This window comes from Excalfactoria chinensis, chromosome 8 (genome assembly GCF_039878825.1).
Source record: "Excalfactoria chinensis isolate bCotChi1 chromosome 8, bCotChi1.hap2, whole genome shotgun sequence".
NCBI classification, from domain to species: domain Eukaryota; kingdom Metazoa; phylum Chordata; class Aves; order Galliformes; family Phasianidae; genus Excalfactoria; species Excalfactoria chinensis.
This window is the reverse complement of record NC_092832.1, coordinates 12116095-12135662: the sequence shown is the minus strand read 5'-3', so window position 1 is coordinate 12135662 and position 19568 is coordinate 12116095. Positions and strand designations below refer to the sequence as shown.

Genomic DNA, 19568 nt, shown 5'->3' with positions numbered 1-19568 from the left:
TTCTAAAGCTATATGATTTAAAGAACAAAGGAAACCAGTGTGAAGATAGGATTATATGTCATTGGCATTGTCTGAAATCTTTTTAAGCTGTTCTCCCATTTCCAATAAAATGAGGCTAAAACAAGAGATGGTTAATGGGCAAACAAGCTCAGAAATAGAAATTACCCAAAGCAGGCCAGAGGAAAACTTGAAGTTTGATCTCTGAAATCAAGAGGACAGAAAAGTGACCATAATAGTATCACAGAAAAATTGACATTTGAAATTTCAGGCTTAAGTGTGAGAATGTTAAATAAATGAAGCTGTATGTTTTTGCACAGATTTAAACAACAGTCAAGCTTGTCTCTATATTTAAAAAAAGAGAATTAGTGGGAAGTCTCATATTAGAAGCAAATGCAAGATAAAGCACAATACATTTTTCTCTCTTGGCTCTTAGGAGTAGAACATGATGCAATGACAAGCTGGTGGTTTTTTTTTGTTTTTTTTTTTTTTGTTTTTTTTTTTGCCAGTTAAGTATCATCTGTTTGGACTAGGATAGTAATGTGGATAAGGATCTGGTTTAAGGAAGTTACACTGACTACTGCTGAAAAAGCTGATCTTGGATTTTTAGCAGACCTTGTTGAAGGATCAGTTTCCAGATTCATACCATTTAGTATTTTTATTAATGTGCTTGACATAAATATTAGCAGTGTGTTACAAAAAAGTCGACAGCAATTGTCAGTACAGAAGGAAGTAGAACATCATAGAAAAAGAACTTTATGACACTGGAGTTAGAATAATAATAATAATAAAAGGTAAGAATAAATTTTGTAGTGCAATTAGGAGACTGTACAGCCAAGCACTTGAGGTTAAGGATGACTAGTAATTAATGGTTGAAATTAAGAGAGAAGGTGATTTAGAAATACCAGTTGATTATAGGGTGGTTGTTCCATCAGCTGGATGAGAATGCAAAAAAGTCAAGTGTGGTGTCAGGGTAATCAGACCCACTGCTTCTGGTGGTGTTAGGCACATAAAGTACGTTATTATTTTCAGTCATCCCAATAAAGTGTCAAAGTTATCAAGGGGCTGTTTATTGAGATGAGATTAGAAGAGTGCAGGTAGGCTAGCAGAACAAAACTATATACTGTTGTTCTCAGGGAATTATGGATTTTTTAAATAATAATTTGAGGACTACATTAGCATAATAACACAAAGTGTTATAACACAGTAACACAAATTTTGCTGACAGTAATTAAACTCTGGGAGTGAATATGTTGCTAATGTTCAGAGCAGAGGAGTGCTGTGCCTGCGGCCTTGCAGTAGTGGTAGTGGGGAAGAGACATCTAACAGCATATGCAAAAGATGGCATAATGCAACTGAACGTGAAAGCAGGAGAGTAAGTCCATTAGCACAAATTGTCACTTCCGGTCTCTTATATAATTTAGAATTTGGTGCCACAGATGTCTGACATGGCAAGCTCATAGTTATTGCCTAGTTTTTCTGTGCTGATTGCTATCTGTCAAAAGAGGATATCTGTGGAATACAGATGAATAAATGGCTTTTAAATCACTTAAGGTACCAAAGTGATGAGTGCCATTGAAATGTTCACAGGAAAAGTAGTTCTTTCTTCAAGTATGGTTTTGAATGGTGTTCAATTAATAAGGCCTCACACAGCACAAAAAGGCTGCATGAAAGGCATGAGGTTGCAGGGCTGCTGAGGAGGTGAGCACTCTGTTCCTAGTCAGACAGCAATTTTATGTAAGATAGCATTTCGTCATGAAATTAACCTGGTGTTTTAAAGCATGTGTGTTATGGGGCCAAAGCAAGTTTTGGAAGAGCAATGCTATTAAGCTGTTTTGGAATTTAGGTAATTGCACAGTGTTTGCTTTTTGGTGGCCTGTATCACTTAAAAGTTTTGCTGCGTTCTCCATCCAGCTCTGTGTACCCTTCAGCCTTGAATTCTTACACTGCTGTGGGAATAAGATTAATAAACAGGAATTTTCTACCTGAATGTTAGGTTGTCCTGCATGAATTGCTTTGTTTGAAGTTTCTACTTACTGCGTAATGATTTGTAGCTGTATGATGTAGACTGATACTGTTAAATTTATTTTTTTTTTAAAGATATTTCTTCTGATGCGTGTTCTTTTAAATATCTACTAGTACTCTGCTATGCAGAGATCAAATTGCTTTGAGGCACGTTTAGCGATGTCAGAAACTCCCAAGTAATCGCACTGATTTTGATGCCCTTCAAAAAGATGGATGTTAGCTGAGTATTTTTTGCCATTCTTTTAGGCTTCATCACAGATGGGTGCTCAGCTAAATTATGCATTTATCTTCTGCTGTAGCATTTCTTATTTCTTGACTCCCCTTCCAGAAGTCCTCATACACTTAAAATGTTAGTTCCTAGAAAAAACTTTTATTTCCAACCCAAAATTAAAGACTTTTCTTTTAAGAAGTTGCCACTGTGTGTTGGAGGGAGTCTTGCGCTGCTGTAGAGCAAAAGGACTGTCAGGGAAACTGTCTTAGTTAGTACCTATCCTTGAAACTATCTGTGGCTGATGATGGATCATTGACACTTTTAAAAGTATGGACTTAATGAACATTTGTTTCTGTCTGTTTCTGTCTTTTGAAGGCTGAGTCCAGCAAACTTTTTTTTTTTTTTTTTTTTTTTTTAATGGAAGAAAGAAAGAATAAGAAGTAAAGCTTAACTTTTACTCCTGTCACATCTGAAGTAATAGGAAATAAGAGATATTGAATAGCTTTTAAGATTCTTCCTACTGGCTCTAGGAACAGACTTCACTTCCTTAATAATCCCACTGTATTTTCAGACTTTATGGATCTGGACCACTTTTCTCATCATGGGAACTACTTGCCATCTTTGGTGCGAAGCTTTCAGCAGCAGCTGTGCAGGAAGTGTAAGAAAACAATGAGCTGTAGCTGTTAAGGCTTTCCCAGGAGTTGTACAAGAGTTGAGTCTATAGATCACAAAATTCTGTGAGAAATATTTACATTCTTTTTCCCAAATGTGGTAGCATCAGTGGTGTTAGTAACCCGTGAGTTCTTTGCAGCATAGGTGAGAAAGGAAGAGGCAGCCCCCATTAGTTCATTGTGGTTTTCTGTGGCAGCACAAATGCTGCTGTTGGTTCACTCTTGGGAATTTTTCCTTCTTACTTAGGCTCTCTCTGCACTTACCTGCACCCATGAATGGCAGTTGGTGTGGGACTCTGTAGGTGCTGTTAGGAGGCACCAGACCTTTCTAGGTGCCCCCTGAGTGATTTGGTTTGTTATGTTGTTCTGCAGCTTGTGTGTCCTGCTTGGAGCTGTTTTATGGTGGGGAAGGGAGCACAGAGCTGCAGGAGTGGGATAAAGGAAGGCATTAAGGAAAACAAGGAAAGGGAAAGCTGTGACATAATGAAACAGGAAAAGATGTGAAATAATTAGAAAGGACTGGGTAAAATTTGAACAAGGGGTAATAGAACAGTAGGGGAAAAACCCAAGTAGTGAAGGAGGCAAAAAAGAGAAGAAAATAACTGGATAAAAATTAAACACTGAAAGCTCGAACAGTGCATACATGAGGGAATTGGAAGAAATGCTGTATAAGAATAAGGCTTAGAAATTGAACATAAAGATGTCTTCAGGAAGAAAGAGGAAAGATTTGGTACTTATATATTTAGGAGGATAATTTTTGTTTCTATTTGTTTTGCCACTGCCCTGATTTCTCCTATTGCTCTGCTTGCACATGTACAATAGCTGTGCTGCCTTCCTAGCTATTCGTTTTTTTTGTGTCTTGAAGGTGAGACATGAACCGGACTGCTTCAAACAGTTCCCATGGCAGGGAGTGTTGCTCCAGACTTCTCCTCTGTAAAATCTTGTCTTTGGGTGCACCTGGGGGCCTGAGAACTGAAGAAAAAGCGTTTGCTTGGTGCTGCATGGCATGTTGGTGTTGCTCACCCCATCTTGAACATGGTAGTTTAGAAGATGCTAATGAGGATGGGAATACTGAATGTCTAAAGGCAGGCCAGAACTGTTTGGAGAGGAAAGCTATTCGGGTGGCAATGTGAAATCGTCCAAAGGAAGGACAGTAAATGGAACACAGAAGTAAAGGGCACAGTATAATACTGAAGTGTTGGATTGTTAGGTGCTGTAAGTGGTAAATGGACTTGAGACCTGGTCTATAATACTTATCCTGGGTGTTTTCAAGTGCCATGTGAATAATAATTTAAATTTTTGGAAAGCTTTTATATTCAGTAATTCCACAGTTGTGGATGAAAAATAGGAGAGATTCTGTAAATCTGCCAAGGAAGGACTGGACCCAGGCAGCATCTCAAACAGTTTCTGTGAAGGCCCTTATGAGGTGCTCAGCCCTTCCAAAAGGAAAAAGGCAGGGCTACAGCCTCATTAGACATCAGTGTCTAGACGAAGATCTTAATATAATCTAAGAGATGGTGTGTATTTCTCCCTGATTTATTTTTGTGCCCCATGCCATGCAGGGAAGCACTCGCAAGAGCATCCCTTTGCATGCAGAAAGAATGGGTAGCTTATTGCTGAGTTCTCCCATTCCTCTACTGAGCAAGTTTAACATTTGTTCTAGGAAAAGGGGGGAAAAAAGTGAGAGGGGTGTTTTCCTTCCCTTTTATTTTCAGCAATTTTCTGTCTTTTAAAGCTGAGTCATAGGGGAGAAGCATTATAAAATGTCTTTAATGGCATCACCTGTATTCTGCTGCTTGTTATTTCCAGCTGTGCCACTGCTGTCTGGCACAACTCTAGATTTTTAACCTTTTTGAATTCTTTGGTCTGCTATTCTGTGTTGTGTGCTTGGTGCTTTCATTATGTCTTTACTCATCTTCCCTGTATTTACTCGTCTTCCCTGTATTGCTCCTATCAGATGTATTGTTATTGTCGAAACACGTGGTGTCTGCATCTGCTCTGAAAACAGCAGGTTGAATGCAAACAAGATTCCATACCTCGTGTGAACACAAAGGCTGTTATAAAATTGCCACTTGAAATTTGTGCATGAAGCAGCATGAAAGGGAAGTTAGCAGAATGCTATTTCAGATCGGAAGAACTTTCATAGTCCCAGTAACACTGTAAACTGAAATGTTATGTACGTTTAGCAAGTGGTTATCTTGCAGATAATTACCTGTGTTTAAGGATTATATCTATCACTTCTTAAGCTGTGGAAGCAATACAATCTCTGAAATTGTCAGCTTCCACTTCAAAATTTCCAATTACCTGAGCAGCATTTCTAGTAATTAATAACAAGATGCATTTGCAGAATTTCAGAAAATACCTCGTGCTGGAGTTTCAGGCCTGCCTCACCAATATATTTCTGTTTGAGGAGAAAATGTGTTATGTTTTTATGCATCTTAAAAATATTCCTCTAAAGAAGCTGAAAAGAACTAATATGGTTATGCTAAGGAGGCAGTGATTACAGCCTCTCACAGTTCTACTTAATATTTTTCTAGATTGTTTTTTTTTTTTTCTTTGTTTGATTGCTAACACTTAGGGCTGGTTTTCTGTTGGGAGTCTGCTATTTTTGGTATATTAATATCAGTATATTTCAAAGAGCCTGTCTGGCCAATGTGTCTGTGTCACATCATGAAAAAATGGTTGTAACAAATGTTCATATATTATGAATGACATGCTGTCAATGTTATGTAAATACCTGAGGGCTCAGTGTACTTTATGCAGATATTAAGAGTATAGACATGTTCTTTAAAAATACATATCCTTTCTTTGTAAGCAGTTGCTCAGGTATCAGTTTTACGTTGCTTTACCACTGTTTGGACTGAGAACCCTACGAGAACAGAACGAGTTGCAACAAATGGAATGGAGAAGCTTAGGTGATATAGTGTAGACTTTAATATCTTCCAGATAGAATCAAATAGTCCTTTGTCTCTCTTGTTTAGCTTTCAACAATGCTCTATAGATAAAACAAATGCTATTAACCCTTTGGAAACCCTTTGGCATCTGTTTTGTTTAGTTGCTCAGTACAAAGGTGGTTTAAAGGGGCTTCCTATGTGAAATACTGCTATTGGCTACCGAGTAATGAATTGTAGTACCAATGTTATAATAAATGTAACAGACATTTTATCCTATAGCAGATGGGTGCTTAAGTCTGTGAGAGGAGATCAATGGAGCCATTTAGCTTTTTGTGTTTTTTCAGTGGAGAAAGACAGTCTGTTCCAAATCAAGAGAGGTCTGGTAGGAGTATTTCATAAGGTTTTATTGTAATAAAGCACAATGTTACATGAGTTCACATCAAAAGAGCTAGATGTGCTATTCCAAATTCATAGCAGTTGTCTATTAGTCTGTTTTTAATAATTTTTCTTTTGCATGTAATCCTGTTTAATTAGATTCTACTCTATCTGTTGTTTCAAGACTCGATAAACAGGAGTCTTATATACCAGCTGCTAAAGCAGGAGTTACTGTCTAAATGATATTCACAATGAGTATTTGGAAGGTTTACAATTATACCCTCGCTAATAAATTGTGCTATTTTCCCCAACACTTTTAAGTGCTAATCTTCAGAAGGCATTTTAAAATTAGCTAAAATTCCGTCAAGAGATTTACAAAAATTGTTAGCATGGAGATAATTATGTCACAGTCCTTGGACTCCATCTCTGATTGTGTGCATAAATCAGAAAATGTCAGCTGTGTTTTCCCTTAATAATTATCCTTGCTGCAATATATTACAGTTTAGATTACTATTACAATGTTGCTTTAGGTTTATAAAACACAAGATAGTTATTTCTAAAGTTTTTCTGCTGATGAAATAGTTCAGATTTTCTGAATAACAGAAGTTTCCATATTGATCTATTGGTTTGAGCATTTTATATATAAATAAGAAGATCAATATGTAAATAACTATTCTGCACTTCTTATACTGCCCCTGAAAAAAAGTCAGCTTTTGAAAAAGAAATCCCTTCTACAATACAGTCAATATTTTTCAGAAGAGCAAGCTAACATGGCCAGCATTGTGGTGTGTGTAGTATTTTTTTAAATGGAAATCTGTCATTACATTCTACCTTCTTTAAAGGAAACCAACTGAAACATCAGAGAGAGATGGCTATGTTCTTCACCATTTGAATCAGACAGTTTCATTTTAAGCAAACAAAAATCTCACTATGAAGGCATTTAATATAAAGATTTTTAAAACTATCAGCATTAGAAAATTAAGGTACACTATACTCTGTCAGAACTTTCCTAAGAGATTATAAGGAAAAATGAAAGGGAAAAAAAATGTTTTAGTGCCAATAGTAAGAACAAAACTGAACAACTGAGAACTCTTCTAACTTTGTTGCTGTTCGTTCCTTGTGGTTTGCATACAGAGTGTGTTTACTAATAAGCTTCCTTAGAAAATTTCCTAAATTCATGTGGAAACAGCAAATTCTAAGAATTTGGTAAGTATCCTTACCTGAAAACATCTCAGAAGAGAGAGAGAAGAGGGTGTTTTGAGTAAGGCTTCTGATTTGGCAGTGTATCAGCTAGGATAAAAGATCTACTCTACTTCGGTGTTGCAGGCTGTCTTAGAATAGGTCTTACACTGTTGTCAGATCAAAAGATTTTATTTCTCAACTATCTAGAAATGTGTGCAAGACATTATCTGTAATACTAATGCTTTTGAAAGTCTTATGTGAAGTATTTCAGGATAGAGCAGGATATGGCTTAGTGTGATCTTGCTCTTCTTTGCCTGGATGGGAGATTTGTAGTTGATTTTGATGGAAATGGGGTCATTTTTATCAGTACTGTATTGCAGAATGGGTGAATTTCAGCTGTGGTCATCTCAAAGCTTTCAGGCAGGTCACATCAATGCTTTTGTGTTTCATGGTTATCCTCGCTGATGATACCTGGCAATAGACAAATTCTGCTTTCTGAGTTTTGCATTTGACCCACTAGCCCAAATCAACAATCATTTTTCTTTGACATAGTCAAGCTAAGAGGGCTTGACAGAAACACAGGGAAATAAGAAAACGAATCTGACAAACATTTTAAGGTTTTTTCTTTTAAAGTATGACTTAACTTTTCCATAATCCTAGAATTTTCTTTAGACATGGTGATTATTTATGTTTTCTTGTTTTGTGAGCTAACTGGTTAGTTCAACTAGTGTCAAAGAGTATGAGTATTTTCAACTTGGTAGTTGCTGACTTCAGACTTTTAAAAACAGAATACTATTAAGTTGATACCAGGATGTTATAATTGTCAGTTGCCATGTCTGAAAAAATAGATTTATGAGCACAACACCCTCCTCTTAAGGCTTAATGTTTTTTTTTTTTGTTGTTGTTGTTTTTTGTTTTTTTGTTTTTTTTTAACAGGAATAAGTTGAAGTAAGGAAAAAGTCATTGCCTTATGCCTATAGAAAAAGAAGCTTTTCAATTTGTGCAGTAATGTTACTTCATTATCTTCATACTTTCATTGTTCATCTTTCTGATTTCTGATTAGATAGATGCTCTACCAGTACACTGCATGAAATACCACATACTTGTGGACATCCAGCACACATCTGCCTTTTTAAGGATGTCATGTAGCTTTAGTTAAAATCTCAAATGATAAATAAGCTTTTCATTTATATTTATCAAAACTGTTCCCCTCTCTCTTGATTTTTGGCTCATTTGAAAACCTCAAAGTGGTTATGCTATAGGAAGAAAAGGATTTAGATTTTTTTTGGCTTTTTGTCATGCAATGATAGTTTGATTTATGATAGCCGTATCCCTAACTGTATCCCTGTCTACTTATTTTTCATCCTGAACCTCTCAAAGGTATTATTTAGTTTAGTGTCATACAGTGCTATGGATCTGCCAACAGTGATAGCATACAGAGGGTATAGAGTAATATATAATTATTCAACTGCAGAGTTGAAATTTCTAGATATTATCTATACCCAAAGAAATTAATTGGCTGTAAGCTTCTAAAATCAGTTTTTTCATTGTTTGTATTTTGAATTTTCTACTTGAATTGCTGCTGAGGATGAAACACCTGGGAGTTTAATTGCTCATTATACTTAAACCTGTGAAGTATGATGGGCCCAAACACGCTGCCCTTCGCAAGATATATATACATATATATACACATATCTTACATATATGATATATATATATACACACACACACGCACACACACACATATTAATCTAGTTAGTAGCATGGTGTAGAAGAAATGCTAAGTCATGGCTTGAAGCAGTGATTGAGCACCTGGTAGAAGGCAGGGCCAACTCAGGGGGAGCTCAGCTGCATGCTATGTGCCTGAGGGGTGGAGCTGGGATCCACATTCCCTGACCTCATTTAAGGGCTGGCAGTGGGTGTAAGAGTATCTTGCTGGAGATTCCTTTGCACTTGAGGCCTTCCTAAAGTAAGCATCTTTCCTTTACTTCTGAGCCTATGGCTGTTGCATTTGAACAAGCCTTCACTTGCTGCAGCCTAGAACCTTGCTGCTCTGCTGCCACTGAAACACTTTCTGTCATGTTCCATGTGAATAATAGAATGAGTGCAGGTTTTGCTACTGATTTAATATTTAGAAATGTAAAACTCATCTTGGTCAGGGTCTACTGAAGTTTCACCATTTATGTGTTCATTAGAGTATTGTTGTCATAATTTCATACATACTGGGACCTTTCCATTAGACTAATAGCCTTTTAAGAGGTTCTAGAAATGTAGTGTGCAAACTGATGCTCAGACCCATGAAGAAATGACATAAATAGATACGTAGCTGTGCTAAATTTTAGTCTTTCAGATTGCTGTTCTCTTTTCATTGAGAGATCCAAGCTACTGTTCTGGATTACTGCACCTGCAACTGGAAAATAATATTAGCTATTGTCAGTAGTTATTCATTTATTCAATACTTAAACAGTAAGTGAGTGTACTGTGAGGTCATCTTCCTTTAGTGGGTTTCCATTAGCCTTAGTTTTTAGGTCATTTTTTCCTAACAGCAAAGCTACAGGCTTTCCAGCTACTGTACTTTCGATGAGAACTATTTAGCTGGAGGTAGCTGAGAAAGGTAGATACGATCTTGTCCAGAAATAGTGAAATTGGTCAAAATTCATCATCTTGCCAAATGAATTATTATAACGTTTATTATTTGAATCTTCAAACTATGTTCCATTGTTTGTTCTGGGTTTTCTATTTACTTCTACATCATTATAATTGTTTGTTTGTTTGTTTTGTTTTAAGGAATATTTGTGCAACTGTACGTGATTAAAGAGTTTTCTTTAGGTACTGGCCACCCTTGTTGCCTTTCAACTGATTAATGAAGAATGGCCTGTACAGGCAAATGCGAAACACCAACTGGAAAGCATTCAGTTACTTACTCATTTTAGCATTTCCCACTTAAACACCATCGGTTATTTTAGATTATAGGGTATAGAGAGGGTTTAGTTCTGCTTGATAAAATCTTGTGAGCTTTCAATCCTTTGTCAGTTCTCTACATGTTTTATATCACAAAGTCAAGAGAAATGATTTTCACGATGCTCAGATTTTCCTGAACCAATGGTGAGTTGCCAGTGGCACAAGACTGTTAATAAATGGGCTTTAGTCTTTCAGTGCTTGAAGCAATATTCCATATGTTGTTTCCCTTGATCTGTTTTCCTGAAGGATGTGAAATTTGATTGTATGCTTGCACAGATGCTTTCAGTTTAGTACTGATAAATCTGGAATTCTTTCTATATTAGTATTGTCAGTTTGTGTTTCTTTTGAGTATTTTCAAATGAGCTCCCCTGTTTTGTGAAATCCCTTTGAGTTTTTGAGTAGGATTTTTTCCATACAAAGGACATCTGATTGTAATGTAAACACAAATATCAGATTAGCCGTAAGATTTACTACTTCTACTTAAGTCATGCATCATTGGTTAAGAGGTAATTGTCCCAAGCTGCACTGGGAAAGGTTCAGATCAGATATCAGGGAGAATTTCATCTCAGAAAGAGTGATGAGTCACTGGAATAGGCTGCCCTGAGAGGTGGTGGGGTCACCATCCCCAGGGGAGTTTAAGGAGAGGGTAGATGTGGTGCTTAATCACATGGTTTAGTGGTAATATTGGAGATGGGTAGACAGTTGGACTAGATCATGCTAGAGCTGTTTCCAAACCTTAATGATTCTATGATTTCATTTTTGTATGGGAAGAGAAGAATTGAGAGTTCTGAATGTAGACTTCTTCGTTTTTCCTGTTCAGAGATGCATTGTTGAAGTGTTAAAACTTTGTATTAAAACATCTGCAACTTAAATTTAAAAATAACTGGACAAACTAAGATATCTTGTTAGGTCATTTACAAATATCTAATTATTTCCTCTCCAATATTGCTCTTGTAGCCTCTAATTGAGTATGATTATAAAGAATTGATACATAAAAGAAATAATAGATAACTTCTAGTGTATTTATTACAACTTTAGATATGGACTTCAACATTAATTTAGATATTAAAACCTGTGAGTGCATATGAACTGACAGTTCGCATGTTCTATCTAAAGATCCCACTTGAGGAGCCTGATAATGCTGACTTTCTAATTGTTAGCAATAATAACTGTTAACACTGCTTGCAGCTTGTGTTGCTTCTCAACCCACGTGGCAAAGTTATGCCTCCCAGAGGTAAGTTTTGGTATTGGAAGAAGGTGTTGCAGAGGATGGTGATACCTCAGAGCCTTGAGCATGTAAAATCTTCTGGATGATTCAGATGATCAGAGAACTCTTGTTTACTGTGTTTCACGCTCACTTTGTACAGATGCAAATTTCTGTATTACCCAGCATCTTCTGAATCAATTTTACTGCTTGTATGGGAGTAGAAGGAAAGTGTCAGCACTCTGGAGTAATGTAACCATTTGCACGGTTAAAAATAAGTAATAGAAGATAGAGAGATTTTATTTCTTTTATTGTCACAAAATGTTTGTCTTCACATCAGCTTTAGAAATAGCAATGAATTCTAATCTGGAAAATATATTAAGTGGTTGAGGTCTCTATAAACAATCTTTTTAGTTCTTGTCATTTTTAAGATTGTTATTAAAAGCTTGGTTTGTTCTAACAACACTGCCTGTATCATTGGGACAGAATCTATAACTTCTATTATTTTAAATTCATATTTAGGTTTTTATTCTTTTCTGTATGTGTGCAGAAGCGGTGTTGCTTTGTGTATTGGTAAAAGAGAATTTTCTTTCTTTCTTTTTAAGTGTAAAATCTATACATTTAATTATGGAACATTTATAAGATGATTTCCATGACAACCGTGTAAGAAGATTCATGTTTACTTTGTTTCTGAGTTCTCAGTGCCTTTTTAATGACTACTGCATAATTAAAACAAAATGCATAATTTGTGAGATTACATAATATAAATCAGTTTTGTTTGCATGATGCTGAATAATGCTAATACATGTGCAGTATACTGCTGCAGAGTCTTACATGGATTCTTCCATTTGTTGCAGAACTGTGAGAAACTAGAAAATAATTTTGATGACATCAAGCACACAACTCTTAGTGAGCGAGGAGCACTTCGAGAAGCAATGAGGTAAGTCTGGGTCACCATAGCAACAGTCACAGATGTGGTAAAGAAAGAGTCATTCTTCATTATTGGGGGAACAAATGAGTTCATTGCCACCATTCAGCTCTATTCTCTAAGGTATTAATTTGTCAGTGGAGAGGCTTCCCTTGAGGCTGTACTTTGGTTTTGAAGCTGCATAAATGTTAAGCCTGACTGCACAGTAAAAAACGTAAATGTTTAATTTGTTATTTAAAATGCTTAAGGGGTGCCTTGCTTTATATTTATACTAAACTGTGAGTGAATGAAAATACTGTTCATCTGAATTCTGTAAGTGTTAAAGAAATTGTACAATGCCATTTGAACAAACCTGTGTTTGCTTCTAAATTGGATTTGATTTTTATGTATGTGGTGGCCTACGTACTCAGATTTTATCACTGTTTTTACATAATTTTGTTTTTATTAATAGAATTTTAAAATGCATGTGGTATTTCATATACTGCAGGGATGTGTATTTTGCTTAATACTCTCATATCACTTAATGCTTATTAGAGGGGTGGTTAAAAGTTGTCAGTAAGTCAGTCTTTTCTTGCTACCCTTATTTGCATTGCTGAGTATTTTGGTACAGGACTCCAAAGAAACTCATGAACTATAGTGCCCAAAACAGGGAACAATCAGGGATTGAAAGGAGGCAGAATAGAGACAGAGTTTCTAAAATTTTCTAAATGCATTCAGAAAGAATATTAATTTTAGTATTATCTGTGTGATAAAATTGGATGAGTGTGCTTTATTAAGTTTTGAAAGTTGGGTAGTAATATACAATAAATCATTTCACTTGCCTGATATGAGTAAATTCTTGGATCTGCACAGTAAAATGTATAAACGGCAATAATATTGAGGAGAATCTCAAAAAACTAATTAAAACCATTTGCTTTGATTCTGTTCATAATCCCTTTACATTTATGGATGTTTATGAATGACTTTATTTTCATGACTCTGAATGACTTGATGTTCATGATGCTCTTGGCTTATGAACAGTTATGAATAACTGTTTGTAAAGGTACTGTGATGTGAAATGTAACATGCCTATTTAAAAGCTTTACTTATTACGTTCCAATTATATTCCTTCCTTTCTGAAAGTCAGTATTACAAATAAAATAAAAAGGCACTAGCCTTTCTAATTTTGCATACTTGCTCTTTGTTTCTTCCTGTGTGGTCAGTCCTCTGTGTACGTAGATCTTTGCTTTAGTGCCAGTAAATGGAAAATGACTTAAAATAAAGATTTAGGGAACATATGGTGTGTGAAGCCACTTCTAGTATTTTCCCCAAGCTGGATTTCATGTCGCTGGTCTCCTGTAACAACATTCCATGGGTGGTTTGCAGTGCTTTGCAGTACATGACTCAGCGTAGTTAATCTTTTAAAAACTTGGTAACTGACAGCACTTTAGTGATAAACATTCACTTGAGGAGGGATCTTTGGCATTTCAAAGGTCATGCATCTATTACAAGGGCCATGTAAGATCACGAGAATTTTCTACATCACACAAAATCAAAAGCTCACTGCTAACCCATACGTTTGTATCCTGGTCATTTTTGGTAGCATAGAGAGCATTCAGAGAAATATAAATTGATTTTAAAGTCTGACAGATATTGTGCAGTGCTGGAATTCTCTTAATTGCCATCAGTGTAAATTAGTTCTTTGTTGATCAGAGGATGGTGAGGAATTGTTTGTGCATTGCTCATGTTTTATATAATAGCAGTTACAACTACATATTATATTTTTTCTCTTAGTAAATAGCTTTATCCCAAACCCACAGGTTCTAATTTATTTATTTATTTATTATTCTCTCTCTCATTCCACTGGGAATGGGAGGGTAAGCAAACAAATGTGTGGTGCTGACCCACCTGCCAAGCTAAACCACTACACCTTGATGGCTGTTTTTTTTGTTTGTTTGTTTGTTTTTTTCTATTTGGATCCAAGATTACCTGCAACCTACTTTAGTCTACCAATACATCTTTGAGAAATGAATGTTCATTTTGCTTTCCCATTACTGCAGTGGACTTTGGACTGTGGGTGTGGGAGGATATAGATTTGCTGACACAGGTATTGAGGTACTTGCCTCCTTTTGGTTAGGGAAGCAGGCAGAGAGGGCTGCATGTTGTGCAGAGGCACTAAAATCATATGGATGTGAAAACAACAAAAAAATACTAGCTGGATAGCTAAGCAGATATATGTGGATCTCAGATGAGCCTGAAGTTGAGTGGGCAGTTTGCCCAAATCCTCTCTGATTTCCCAGAGTAGTACTACTGTTTGGCCTGATGAGAGAAACAATGAACATTTTTCCCTAGTGCTCCTGTTTGGAACTAGACTGTCCATTTTAAATTTCTCGTTGAGAAAAATGGTCAATTTAATATGTACTTCAGTATATTTCTCTCTGATGAATATTACTGTGCTTCATATAAACTCCGATAACCTAGCAGGGTCTTGTTTTCTTTCAACTCTTCAGAAATCAAATGATATTCAAATTAAGGATTAGAGGAAAACATTGCTCTTGTTTATATATAAATATATACAAAAATAAACTTTTTGGAAGATCGTAAAATGTGAAGTTTCTCTAGTTTTACTTCATGCAATATTTTAGACCTTGAATGAAATGAGCTTATTAGTTGGGATAGAGTGGTATTGCAAGAATTTGGTTTACTTTTATTAGCAGGTAATTCTATAAAGCATTCAATTCAGTTCTTTTTGTTGTTGTTGTTGTTGTTGTTAATGTTGTCTAAAAGGTTTGTTTATTTTAATGTAATGACAAAGTTGAAGTAAACCTCTTCATTGGTGTGTTGGTGAGCATTGCCCAGCATGGTGCATGGGCTGCTGGCCTTGCTTCAAGGCATGCTGCTGGCTGATCTTCACCACCTTTTCCAGGTCCAGAGGAACCTGACTGCAGAGCTGCTTTCCAGGTGCCTGCTACCTGGAGTTGTTCGTCCCCAAGGGTGGGATGTAACATACTTCCTTTTCTTTGAACTTCATGAGATTCCTGTCAGCTTATTTCTGTGAGCTTGCTAAGAGGCATGGTGTCATGACAGGCAACACATACTGTACTGCATGTTAACCGATGGTAGGTTGCTCCTGAACACTCTACTGGCAATATGCTTTAGGCCTGCGTCTAGTGTAGGTTGCATGAACTTGGTGTCAGACAACTGAAGCCACAGTGGGTAGCATCCTGTGAGTCTGGCAAGTGTGGTGGCTTATGGCAGCGAGCCATCAGTTAGTGAGATTGGTGAGACGTTTTATACGTGAATGGGTCTTCCTTGTAGGTGCATAAATCTACGATCTGTCTTGTGAACATTGGCTGAATTAGTATGCATGAAAGCTTTGCAAGTGAAAATTAAAGCTGAATATTTTTATACAGACCCTGTGTTAATAAAGGAAGATTTAAGCATTTCGTATTTACAAGTGGGAAAGAGAGAAAGTTTACTTGTCTGTTTAGATCAGTCTAAAAAGACATCAAACTTCATTTGGAATTTTCTTTTGCATTCATATATTTGCATATTTTGGATAATGTGAGCATGGGAGTGAAGCTTCAGCTATGATTTCCAGTTTTATAGAAGCAGTTTCTGTTAATGATGGTATTCACTCTGTTGTCTTGACAACTGTATAAGCTGGGGTTAGTAATAATCAAGATTCTTTTAATATGGTCTAGACTCTCAGATGTATTTAACAAATAGTTTCTGTGGCTGGGCAGAACCCAAAGAAATTGCACCATAATGGGTTCCATGGTTTCGTGAGTGTACACTGGTTTGCAGTTAAAGCCTAAGGATTTAAAAAGAGCAAGTATGTAGTGAAAACTACAAAATGTTGATAACCTGTTCGTTTGGGCTTCTGGCATGTGCTCTGCACGGCAAACACATCAGTACTGTGTTTATCTGTACTGTCCCTGTGAACTGTTCTGTGGAGGAGAAAAAAACCAAAACACCTTGCTTTTGTGCCACTTCGAGGGAACGTGAGACTGATTCTGCTTTTGAGCCATTTATTTTTATTATTTAAAGAAAAAAAAATAAAATATGGGTGACAGTCAAAAATTTTTTGCTTTTAGCAAACTGCAGGAGATGATGTCTGATGTTGGTTCTGAAAGAGATTTTGAAAACCACTGTGGCAGATGGCTCACCACAAAGACTCCAAAGATGCCATGCAGTGGGTGCAGTGTCATACCTTTTTCAGTGACTAATAGTCACTCATCTGCAAACTGTTAGAGCAGAAAATTGCATTAGAGAATCTTGAGTTTCCTCTGTGGATTTCCTTTTTGTTACTTTTAAAATGCAAGGTTTTAGGAACATTTCATAGATTTGTTGTTGGTTTTTTTCTTTTTTTTTTTTTTTTTTTTTTTTTTGCTACTGTTAACAATGGCTCTCTGTAGATCATTGACATTTGTTTATATCCCAGAGCTTTGGACAGTTTAGTTAGTAAATGTCTTATGGCATTTTAGACCTTAAAAAAAAAAGTCTGGGACACAAACAGAAGCTGGGTGTGTCACAGCTTTGTCAAAGGAGCCTGGTGTTTCAGTTCAAGCTGTCGAAGCTCATGCTGTTTTATCTGTAAGTCGTGAATTTAAGCTCTACTGTAGTCAGCCTACATGTGTACTCAAAACACCCCGTTTCCTCTGTTAACTTCTGTTTTGTGTGCAGTGAAAAAACAGTCTGTCCTTACAAATACTGTTTTAAATATCTGCTCTGGTTTCTTTCCAGGTACTTACTGTAGTTTTCAAATATCTCTAAAAATGTGATCTATTTTTCCTCCTCTTATCTCTATCGTGCCTGTTTGAAGTCATCGGGCTTTGCATTGCTGTGGGCATCTGACTGTATTCTCCTTGGAGTTCAGTATACAAAGTAGAACTGGTATCGAGGATAAAATAGCCTTCATCCAGAACTGTTCTATTGTCTGATGATGTCTTTGCTTTGTGTGTTCATTGTCACCAGATAATAGTTATCATAATTGCTTAGAATACTTTGGTTATAATGAAAATTATTAGCTATATATACTTTTTTCCCCCTACTTTATACCGTACTGGGTGCTGAGTTTCTGGAGATAAAAACAAATCCTTATTTTCCTAGAAATGTGTTCTGTACTGGGATGAAGGTGTTTCAGAGATTAAATTGGGTCCAACTGCGTCCCAAGATACTAAGCTTTCATCAGAGTTAATCTCTACTTCCCCCGTGGACTTTTGAACCTAAATTCTGTTTACATACTTGAGGCTATTTAGGAGAATAAGAAAAGATTTTTCAGTGAATCAATGTTGTGGTGGAACATTAAATTTAAATAGTAAGACCCTGTGTTTTTTTTTGTTTGTTTGTTTTCCTTTCCCAATACTTAGTTGTATAAAGTGTTAAACTAATATCAGTACAGCATCTTTGGTTATTTGACTACAAAATTTTGGGGAAAGACTTTCCATTTGCAGTGCTGAAGAACACAGCTACTTAAAAGGCGAGTGTGTTCTATCGGAGCTTGCTGTTGGGTGGACGGGGGGAGAGCGGTAGATGTAGTCTACCTTGATTTCAGTAAGGCTTTTGATACGGTCCCCCATGACATCCTTATAACAAAGCTGAGGAAGTATGGGATAGATGAGTGGACGGTGAAGTGGATCGAGAATTGGCTGACTGGCAGAGTGCAGAGGGTTGTCATTGGCGGTGCGGTGTCTGGCTGGAGGCCTGTGACTAGTGGTGTCCCCCAGGGGTCTGTGCTGGGTCCAGTCTTGTTCAACATCTTCATCAACGACCTTGATGAGGGGATAGTGGCCACCCTCAGCAAGTTTGCTGATGACACGAAGCTGGGAGGATTGGCTGACACGCCTGAAGGCTGTGCAGCCATTCAGAGAGACCTGGACAGACTGGAGAGCTGGGCAGTAAGAAACCGGATGAGGTTTAACATAAGCAAGTGTAGAGTCTTGCATCTCGGTAGAAATAATTGCATACACCAGTACAGGTTGGGGGAAGACCTGCTGGAAAGGAGCTCTGCTGAGAGGGACCTGGGCGTCCTGGTGGACGACAGGTTGGCCATGAGCCAGCAGTGTGCCCTTGTAGCCAAAAAGGCCAATGGCATTCTGGGGTGCATTAAAAAGAGCGTAGCCAGCAGGTCAAGGGAGGTGATCCTCCCCCTCTACTCTGCCCTGGTGAGGCCTCATCTGGAATACTGTGTCCAGTTCTGGGCTCCCCAGTACAAAAAAGACAGGGATCTCTTGGAAAGAGTCCAGCGGAGGGCCACAAAGATGGTGAAGGGCCTGGACCATCTCCCCTACGAGGAGAGACTTAGGGAACTGGGTCTGTTTAGCCTTGAGAAAAGAAGGCTGAGAGGGGACTTGATCCAGGTTTATAAATACCTGAGGTGTGGGAGCTATAGTGGCGAGGCTGGTCTCTTTTCAGTAGTGCGTGGGGACAGGACTAGGGGCAATGGGCTGAAACTCCAGCATAGGAAGTTCCGCACGAATGTGCGCAAGAACTTCTTTACAGTGAGGGTGACGGAGCACTGGAACAGGCTGCCCAGGGAGGTGGTGGAGTCTCCTTCTCTGGAGATATTCAAGACTCGCCTGGACGCCTACCTGTGCGACGTGGTGTAGGGAGCCTGCTTTGGCAGGGGGGTTGGACTCGATGATCTCTAGAGGTCCCTTCCAACCCCTATAATTCTGTGATTCTGTGATTCTGTGAAAGTTTAGTTGGCACTCAGGTAAGCCCTGAAGCACTTTAGGTGCCATATTGCTCTCTTAAGTGGGTATAGCCATTCTAGGGTATGTGGTGTCACCAGACACCTAGCTGCTCTAGAGTTACATTCCGTAGCTGGCAAAGTCATGGGGGAAGAGCTGCTTAAAATACTCCAGGAGAGGACCACTGTTCACCTAGTTGCAGATAAAATGCCTGATTTTTTTTTTTTTTCTTATTTTTTTCTTTAATAATACAAGAAGTCATTTATCCAGCAGGAACCATACAGCATAAATGTTTCTGCTTCTTTCTAGCATAAATAGATATATTTCAGTGAGTATAAAGCTGTATCTCTTTATATTCCTTGTTTCTAGGATATTTTTTAAAAATTCTACTCAGGTATGCTGGGTGAGTGGAGAATTTACCTCTAAACTTGAAAGGCCCAAGTAAT

At 37.4% G+C, this 19568-nt stretch overlaps 1 protein-coding gene across 5 annotated transcripts in view; it reads left to right on the top strand.

Annotated features, from left to right (window-relative positions):
* The window catches only part of DPYD (dihydropyrimidine dehydrogenase), a 314271-nt gene that overhangs the window by 27013 nt on the left and 267690 nt on the right, over positions 1–19568 (top strand). For all 5 annotated transcript variants that reach the window (XR_011904470.1, XR_011904471.1, XM_072342915.1 and 2 more), the window contains exon 3: positions 12378–12460. Coding sequence is in view for 3 of the 5 variants with exons in the window: in XM_072342915.1 (XP_072199016.1) it covers positions 12378–12460 (83 nt within the window). In the remaining 2 variants the exon portion in view is untranslated. The remainder of the gene's footprint in view (positions 1–12377; positions 12461–19568) is intronic.